The sequence below is a fragment of the Corylus avellana genome, chromosome 6 (genome assembly GCF_965113065.1).
Source record: "Corylus avellana chromosome 6, dhCorAvel1.hap1.2, whole genome shotgun sequence".
Taxonomy (NCBI): domain Eukaryota; kingdom Viridiplantae; phylum Streptophyta; class Magnoliopsida; order Fagales; family Betulaceae; genus Corylus; species Corylus avellana.
This window is the reverse complement of record NC_142495.1, coordinates 19,199,085-19,208,895: the sequence shown is the minus strand read 5'-3', so window position 1 is coordinate 19,208,895 and position 9,811 is coordinate 19,199,085. Positions and strand designations below refer to the sequence as shown.

Here is a 9,811-nt window from a genome sequence, read left to right as displayed (position 1 = left end):
AAAGCCTACCATGGGACGAATAAGGCTAACACTACTTACCCCGTGATAAGGACCAGAAAAAATACTGGCCTACATATGAGAGAGGATGTTGAGAAATAATCCCACATTGCATGTGGACAAGATCTTGGGCATGTTTATAAGGAACGGACAACCCTCTCTTATTAAACTGATTTTATGAGATGAGTTAGGCCGAATAATTTCTTCATGGTAAAAAAGCACCAGATGACGAATGAGCCCCACACTATATACCTTGTGACAAGTACTAGGAAAAATTCTGGCCTGCACATGAGGGAGGGTGTTGAGGAATAATCCAACATTGCCTGTGTACAAGATCGTCGTCATGTTTATAAGGAATTGACAACCATATTTTATTGAACCGGTTTTATGAGATGAATTAGGCCCACGAATTTCTTCATGGAGCATTCTCCTCAATCCTACCTTGACATATCTTTTTTTACATAAGGTAAGAACTTTTCCCAAAGGTATTCCCCTTTGATTGACCACTCCAAATCAATTTGTGAGCGTGTCCATTATGGCTTATTTTTGTGGGAAATTGCTTTGCGATTTGTTGCAAATGATGCAACAAGGGAATCTCCATGAGACTAGCACAATAGGAATGAAACAACACCATGAAGTTGGCTTCAAAAACACTAGAGGAGGTCGTGTGAGGACTAGGAGGGTGTTTGTTAAACACTCTCCTTTCCCTAAATACTATTCACTTCTTTCTTTTATATATATATATATATATATATATATATATATATATATATATATATCAAAACATTCACACTTTTTACATCATATCATTCACTTTTTAGTACTATTTAGATAAATAATAATAATAATAATAATAATAATAATAAATAAAAAAAAAGGGAAAAATATAAAAAAGCCCCCCAAACTACCAGCCGTTTTCGATTTAGCCCCCTAATGTTCCAAAAGTGATAAAGTAGCCCCCTAAACTACCAAACTATTGCATTTTGGCCACTCCGTTAGTCAAAACCGTCAGTTTGGACGAAAACTGCAAAACGACGTCGTTTGTTACAGGTAAGTTACTATAATGCCCTTTTGGGAAAAATATAAAAAAGCCCCCCAAACTACCAGCCGTTTTCATTTTAGCCCCCTAATATTCAGAAAGTGATAAACTAGCCCCCAAACTACCAAACAATTGCAATTTGGCCACTCCGTTATTCATTACCGTCAAATATGATGAAAAATTTAAAACTACATCGTTTTGGCAATGGTAAGTTACCAAAATGCCATTTTTGGAAAAAAAAATATCATATTAAAACAAGCAAGCAAAACGGCGCCGTTTTGCTTGAAATTAGGGTTTCCTTACACTTACCAAAATGATGCCACTTTGGAAAGTGTTAGGAATTAAAAGAAAAAACCCTAGACCCCAGTTTATCTTTCTCCCCAAAACCGCTGGCCACCACGTCGTCTATCTCCGACAGCCTGTAAATCTTACCCATAACTCAATCTTTTTATTGTATTTCATGGTATAGCTGTCGGATCGGTGTTGTTTATCTACGAACGTGATTTTTTTCTTTGATTTCTACAATGGGTAAGAATTTTTCGGTGGCGCTTCGTAGCTAGTGGATGGTGTGGCCGGCGGTGATGGATGGTGGTGGCAGGGGCAGTCGTTTTGAGAGAAAGAGAGAGAGGGGCGTTGTGTTTTTTTCACTTGAGGGAGAAGGTTGCTGGAGATAGAACGATGTGGTGGTCGGCGGTTTGGGGGAGAGAGATAAACTGGGGTTGGGGTTTTTTTCTGTGTGATGTCTAAGGTTTTTTCTTTTTATTCCTAACACTTATCAAAACGGCGCCGTTTTGGTAAGTGTAAGGAAACCCTAATTTCAAGCAAAACGGCGCCATTTAGCGTGCTTGTATTAATATGATTTTTTTTTCTAAAAGAGCATTTTAGTAACTTACCATTGTCAAAACGACGTAGTTTTGAATTTTCCATCATATTTGACAGTAATGACTAACGGAGTAGCCAAATTGCAACTGTTTGGTAGTTAGGGGGCTACTTTATCACTTTCTAAACATTAGGGGGCTAAAATGAAAACGGCTGGTAGTTTGGGGGGCTTTTTTATATTTTTCTCAAAAGGGCATTGTAGTAACTTACCCGTAACAAACGACGTCGTTTTGCAGTTTCCGTCCAAACTGACGGTTTTGACTAACGGAGTGGCCAAAATGCAATAATTTGGTAGTTTGGGGGGCTACTTTATCACTTTTGGAACATTAGGGGGCTAAATCGAAAACGGCTGGTAGTTTGTGGGGCTTTTTTATATTTTTCCCTAAAAAAAATTACAAAACAAAACTTTTCAATGTTTTAATAGCACTTTTTTACTTTTATATGCCGAATATTAGACTTTTGTTTTCCACAAAAAATGTGTACAATGCATGGGTTGTTAACAAACAATAAGCAATAAGCAAAAAACATCGGTTGGAAGGATTACGAGTGAAGCTTTGTTTTGATGGGTTATTTGTGGTGAACCCGATAAGGAGGAGTGGGGGTTTAGCATTATTTTGGAAGGAGGAATTGAAACTGGAAATTCAGAACTACACAAGGAGGCACATTAATGCTGTTATTAGTCGGCCGAAAGAAGGTATCAAATAGAAGTTTACGGGGTTTTATGGCCATCTAAATAGCTTTAAACGCAAGGAGTCATGGGCCTTGCTAAACCATCTGAAAATTTTTTCCCCCTATCCTTGGCTTTGTGCAGGAGACTTCAATGAAATAACAAGCCAACAAGAAAAAGTTGGTACAGTCCTTAGAGCATCTCTAGCAGCATTAGGTATTTTACCTAGTGAAAAAGTACAATTATTTACTTTAGCTATTAATTTTTCACAACACACTCTAACAGATTTTCTATTTCATTCTCTGCTTGCTTTAAAATATTATTTCTCATTATTTTTTTATTATATTATTGCCGGCATTTAATTAAAGGGAAAAACAAACACATATATAGAAATCATTCATAAAAACAAAAATAGAGAGAAGGGCAGGAGAATGGGGAGAGCTCAAACCCATCACTCAACAGTAGAAGAAGACAAAGGAGGGAGATAAAGAGAAGGGCAGGAGGGACGGAAGAACAAAAAGAAGGGCGAGAGGAAAGAGAAAAAAGATGAGGATAAAGAAATGATTTGTGTGAAAGAGAAGAAATAAATGTTGCTGGCTTGAGAGATGTGTTTCAAAGGAATAAGAAATGGTTTTGGGTGAAAAGGAGAAGAATACTGGAACAATAAACAAAGAAAAAGCAATAGTTGGAAATAATATTTTATTCATCTAGTGTGCTACAATGACTAGCACCAAATTGCTATTCACTGTAGCAGTTAAGGTATTCTAACTAATGTGAAGCTATTCTGTTGGAGCTAAAAAAAGAACAAAAATAGCTAAATGTAGCTAATATCTCTCTTTTAGCTAAATTGTTGTAGATGCTCTTAGAAATAAGGGGCAAATGAAGGATTTTTGAATAGCACTTGAGGAATGCAGTCTAAGTGACCTAGGCTTTAAAGGCCCCAAGTACACTTGGACAAATGGACATAATGAAGAGAGCTTCACAAAAGAAAGGCTTGATAGAGCCGTGGCAAACAAGGATTGGTGTAGTTTGTTCCATAATGTGACGGTCCATATGTTGGCTCGTCGTTCCTCAGACCACAAACCGTTGCTCATTGAATGTACTGAATTGGAGGAGGTTTACAAGAGGGGTAATTAGGGCTTTAAATTTGAATCCAAATGGATGTTAGATGAAGAGCGCCAAGTTGGGATCAGAGAGGCGTGGGAAGGAGATGGGGTAGTAGGTGATTCGGTTGCAACAGTGTGTTCAAAACTGGAGCAATGCAAGGGAAGGCTCACAAGTTGGAGTATACGAAAATTTCATAGCACCGAAGAAACCCTAAAAAAGAAAACCAAACTTCTAACAGATTTCAACTTGAAGAGGGTCCTCGGAATTGGGCGGGAAATTAAAAAACTACAAGGGGAGGTTGACTTTATCATGGAACAAGAAGATTGTAGGTGGAAGCAAAGGGCAAAACAACATTGGTACCAACAAGGAGATCGCAATACAACTTTCTTTCAAGCATGGGCTAGCCACAGGAGGAATATAAATCAAATCTGGAAGATACGGGATGAGGAAGGGAGAGAATGGAAGAAACCAAATGAGGTTAGTAAAGCTTTTGTCCAGTTTTATCAAAAGTTATTTTGCTCCGAAAGAACCACAGGGGTGGAGAAAGTGTTGGGATCTATGGAAGCTAAGGTAATGTCGGAGATGCATGTTTTATTGACAAGGAGATTTGACGCAACTGAGGTTTTGCGGCATGTTTCTATCATCAATCGTGGCCATTGATTCTAGAGGAGGTATGTAATGCTGTCCTCGATTTTCTTAATGATGGAAGTTTTGAGGTTGGTGTTAATAATACCTATATTGTACTTATACCAAAAGTTAAAAATCCTTCTTTCATTATATTGCTCTATTATCTTGTGTAACATGTTGTACAAACTGATAGCCAAAGTTTTAGCTAACCAGATGAAATGGGTGCTGCCATCCATTATATCCCCAACCCAAAGTGCTTTCACACCTAGCATGTTAATCACAGACAACGTTCTTGTAGCATTTGAAGCTCTCCACACTATGGATGTGTGAATGAATGGGAATGAATGATTCATGGTGTTGAAACTGGATATGAGCAAGCCTACGACAGAGTTGAGTGAGATTTTTTAGAGGCTGTAATGAGGAAGATCGGCTTTGTTGAAAAATGGATCACACTCACCATGACTTGCATGAGAATAGTGACATTTCAGTTCTTATAAATGGGCAGCGAAATGGCCATATCATAACCATGAGAGATCTCATGCAAGGTGATCCCCTCTCCCCATATTTTTTCCTTTTGTGTGGTGAAGGTCTGAGCACTATCCTAAATAGAGTAGAGACAGAAGGAAGAATTACCAGATTGCCTATCACTAGGCAGGAACCAGACTTAATCACTTGTTCTTTGCTAATGACAACTACTCTTTTGCAAGGTGAGTCTGCTTCAACGGTACAATATTCAAGGAGCTTTAGAGGAGTATGAAAAAGTATCAAGGCAAAAATTAAATAGACACAAGACATCTATTTTCTTTAGTCGGAATACCAATAAGGAAATCAGAACACATATCTTATCGGTGGCAGGGGTGAACTCAACAGGACAGTATGAGAAGTACTTGGGTAGGGGTGTCAAGGCGGGTGGTTAATAACCGTCCGTTAACCGTTAACCGCTATAACCGCTAACCGTTTAACCGCTTAACCGCTAACTGCTATAACCGCTTAACCGCTATAACCGCCTAGCGGCTAGCGGTTAGCGGTTATTGGGTTTACTAACCGTAACCGCTAATCGCATTTTTTATATAATATATTTTTATAATTATAATTATAATAATATTTATATATCTAATATAATCAATTGATCATTAATAATTAAATCACATTTTTGTTTTAGATAATTAAATCACAATGATAATGTTCAATGACAATTCAAATATTTTATTCAAGTTAATCATATTATATTATTATTAATGTACAATGATAATGTGATTCGTATAATATCAAATTAAGTAATTGACATTAGATTAAACAATGTGTTACTTATAAGCACAATTGAAGTATTATTGTATTATCATTCTAATTTTAGTAATTTATATATTATCACTATAATTGATATGATTATATCACATGATGAATTGATCATTAAATCATATGATTATATAATAACAAATAATACATATATAATGAGATCATATGATTATATAATATCAAATTAAGTAATTGACATTATATTCAACAATGTGTTACTTATAAGCACGATTGAAATATATTAATGTGTATTTTTTGAACAATGTTTTCACCATTCTTTGAAAAAAAAAAAGAAATTTAACCATTTTTTGAAAAAAAAATAATTAACATTGAAGATAACCCTTATAACCACATATAACGAAACTATTGATTGAGTTGCTAAACTAAAAATAGAAATTTATAAAGATATAAGTTTGTAATTGAATAAAATATTTTTGAAACTTTATGGTTTATATCTTCTAGCATTTATTTATTTAATTTTTTCATAATGAAAGCAATTGATTGTTGGAAATTCACCAAGCTAACGTATTGATGTATTTTTTGAACACTATTTTCACCATTTTTTAACCATTTTCTGAAAAAAGAAATTGAGCAATTTTTTAACAATTTTTTGATATGTGTACATGCTTGTGCCTTAATATTATTATGTTTAAGTTTACAACTTTTCTTCTTTTGATATCCACAAGATTTACTAGAGGACCAAATGAGAGTATATTATGTACAAGGATTGATGAGGTTTTAATGTTTTATTTGTATCATTTAATATTTTATTTGAACTTATTTATTTTTTTTTTTTATAAGCTGTGTTGAACTTTTTTATATATTTTTTTAAATGTTGTGTTGAAATTTTTTTTATAGGTTGTCGTTTTTTATTATTTTTTTTTTAAAGTATAAGTAAATGCAAATTTGGGGTCAAATATTTTTGATTTTTCAATATGGGCTCTTTTTATAGCAATTTGGCCAAAAAAGACACTAAAAGTATAAAAACAAATGAGGGTAAAAAATGCTACAGTAATTTTTTTTTTAAAAAAAGAAGCCCCAAAAAGCCTAAAGAGCCTTAAAAAAATGCCAAATTTTGAAAAAGCGGTTATAGCGAGCGGTTACCTATTTTACTAACCGCTAACCAGCGGTTAGTAGATAACCGCTAATTTAATAACCGCAACCGCCTTGACACCCCTATACTTAGGGCTGCCAGCAATCATAGGTTCGTCCAAAGTTAGTGTTTTTTTTGGGGATAAAGGGAAAGGTTTGGGATGGAGTCAATGGGTGGAAAGAGAAATTTTTAGCCTAGGCTGGTAAAGAGATTCTTCTAAAATCAGTCGTTCAAGCAACACCCACATACACTATGAGTGTATTCTTGTTGCCCAAAACCTTATGCAAGGACATTAATTCCATCATGTCTAAGTTTTGATGGGGTAATAAGGATAATGAGTCGAAGATGGCATGGATAAGTTAGGAGAAAATGGGACGGACTAAGGAGAAGGGTGGATTGGGCTTCCGTGATGTAGAGAGCTTCAATTTGGCACTATTAGCAAAGCAAGGGTGGAGAATTCATCAAAATCCGAATTCGTTAGTAGATAAGATTTTCAAGGAAAAATACTAGCCCAATGGTAGCTTTATGGAGATACCTTTGGGCTGGTCACCTTCATATGCTTGGAGGAATAAATGGACGGCTCAGAAAGTGCTCAAGAATGGGTTGGTATGCAGGGTGGGTGACGGATGTTCTATAAACATATGGGGAGACAAATGGGTGGAGAAGCCGATAACCTACTCCATTCAAACCCCAATCCAGGTGCTAGAAAAAGAAGCAGAAGTAAGTGAGCATATTGACGGTGATACTAAATGGTGGAACATGAACCTTCTGGCAGATATATTCATGGCTGAGGAAGTGGAACAAATTGGAAGCTTGCCAATATGTCCGAAGAAAAAACCGGATTATCTTGCATGGGTTGGAAGCAAAAATGGGATTTTCTCAGTTCGAAGTGTGTACCATATGGAGTGTGACAGAAAGGAGATGGAAAAGGGCAGTAGTTCATCCATTCCTAGTACATCTTCTCTCTAGAAGGCCATATGGAAAATTAAAGTTCCTAGGGCGGTGGCTGTGTTGCCTTGGAAAGCTTCCAAGAACATCTTGCCTGCGAAGGAGAACCTCTTCAAGTGTGGCATTTCCCCAAACCCTCTATGTCCAATCTGTGGCCGGAATTGGTTGGGCATGCTCATTGGAGCTGTCCGGCTTCGAAGGATGTGTGGTTGGATAACTCTAAGATAATTAAGAAAAGCACAAGTGATGAAGATGGCTTCCTTAATATTTTTGAGAAGTTTTTGGGGAATTGGGAGGCTGAGGAGATCCAACGGTTTGCTTTCGTGGCTTGTCAGGTGTGGTTTAGGAGAAACAAGGTCGTCTTTGGTGAGGAGTTTATTGCCCGAGCAGCAGTGAACTGAATAGCCACTGAACAGACGGAGTTGTTTCTACTAGCAAACACTCGATCAGTGAGTGTACTACCACGAAGCCCCTTAGACCAAGAAACTCAGTGGACGAAACCTTCGGAGGAGTGGGTGTTGTGGTACAAGATCATGAAGGTGTTTTGGTGGAAGCAAAATGCATTACACGTCCCTGCATCTCAAACCCAACTATTGTGGAGGCCATAGGCGCTTGGAGTGCTATTGGCATGGGACACCAATTGGAGCTCATGCACGTCAAGCTGGAGGAGGATTCTTTTGAGGTTATACATGTTGGGATTATGCTTAGAATCCCAGTGATTTTATATCCATATTGACTTTAAGATGTTTGTAATGAATAAAGGTTTTATTCACTGATAAAATTGTTTTGGGGTATATGACATATAAAATATCTTCACATGCTTATTACCAAAAATGCTCATCATATTATATTGTGCATGTGAAAGGTCCCTAGATGACATTGAATATGGATATGGGTGTGAGTAACTTTGTTATCACACAAGGTCATAGTCCATAATCCTTGTATCTTTAAAATAGAATGTTCACAGTTGATAAATGGAACTAGGGCAATTCCATTTTGAGTAAGACTGTTACACATCGAATCTTGCTGATCTACCTTGATCAAGTGGAGCAGCATCTCCAGGATTGATGTGTTAGGTGTTGAGACCTTAAGGCACTGAATGGACCAAGGAGGTATATTTCAATAAATTACTGTCCACAAGGAAAGACAATAACTCCTTATAGACTTCTTACAACTTTTATTCTAAATCCTGACGGAATTGTAGATTCAGATGTTGTATGTAGGTTGCTTTGATTTGTAAATTAGTGAGGCCTATCATTGATCAACAATGTCTCATTACTTTGGGCAACCACATGCAATATTGTGGGAAAGCCTTTTCCAAGAATGAATCCAAATCCTTTCTCAGCAAACAATGAGATAAGAAACGACCCCTTGTTTTAGGTTTTATGGATTTATTCTTAGAGACTCTGGCCAAAGCATTTTGGTCGACGCACCAATATATATATATATATATATATATATATGTGTGTGTGTGTGTGTGTGTGTGTGTGTGTGTGTGTGTGTGTGTGTGTCCTAAGCATATTTGAGAATGTCATGAAGTGGCAATATACTTAGCCTTAATTCTGCTATGGAGTATTTCATGGAGGAATTATAAGTTAATATTAAGTGAGTTAAAGGGAGTAATTATTCAGTAAAAATATTTATTGGAGTGTAGTCACAATCTTTTAGTAGAATTAATTGTGATTAAATATTGTTGCATAACGAATGTCTGGGAGATATATTACGAACATATTTAAGCCAATAATTATTTTTCCCTTTAGGTCCCACACCAAGCTGATGTTAGTTAACCATGGTTAGGCCATCTAAATCAATGGGGCTAAATGTTTTTATTTAAGTAAAACATGGGCTAGAGAAAAAAGTAAAGCAAGTTGGGCTTGAATAAAACCAAGAAGCCCAAGAGGCATGAATTAATTAATAATGCAATTTTGGCTTGGTTAAAACCAAGAGGCCCAAGAAGCATGTATTAATTAAACAAAGTTGGCCGTGGATAAAACCAAGAAGCCCAAAAAGATAAGCATTGGACATAAAGGAGAAGGGCCTGGGATTTAATCCCTAATCCCAGGCTCCGTCCCCAGGCAGGGGAATGCATGCCCAAGGAGAATCTCTCCCAGGCCCACGCATTTACTTAAGTAGAGGGGAGCTAGGGTTTTATCTCCCT

General features: G+C 36.6%; 1 protein-coding gene across 1 annotated transcript; it reads left to right on the top strand.

Annotated features, from left to right (window-relative positions):
* The first annotated feature begins 7,230 nt into the window (after positions 1–7,230).
* On the top strand, positions 7,231–7,674 carry LOC148584991 (uncharacterized). The gene has a single exon (XM_088517633.1). The coding sequence runs from the start codon at positions 7,231–7,233 to the stop codon at positions 7,672–7,674; it is 444 nt and encodes a 147-aa protein (XP_088373759.1).
* Positions 7,675–9,811: the final 2,137 nt, after the last annotated feature.

Coding starts and splice junctions, on each gene's coding strand:
- LOC148584991 (XM_088517633.1), top strand. CDS start 7,231: ATGGAGATACCTTTGGGCTGGTCACCTTCATATGCTTGGAGGAATAAA.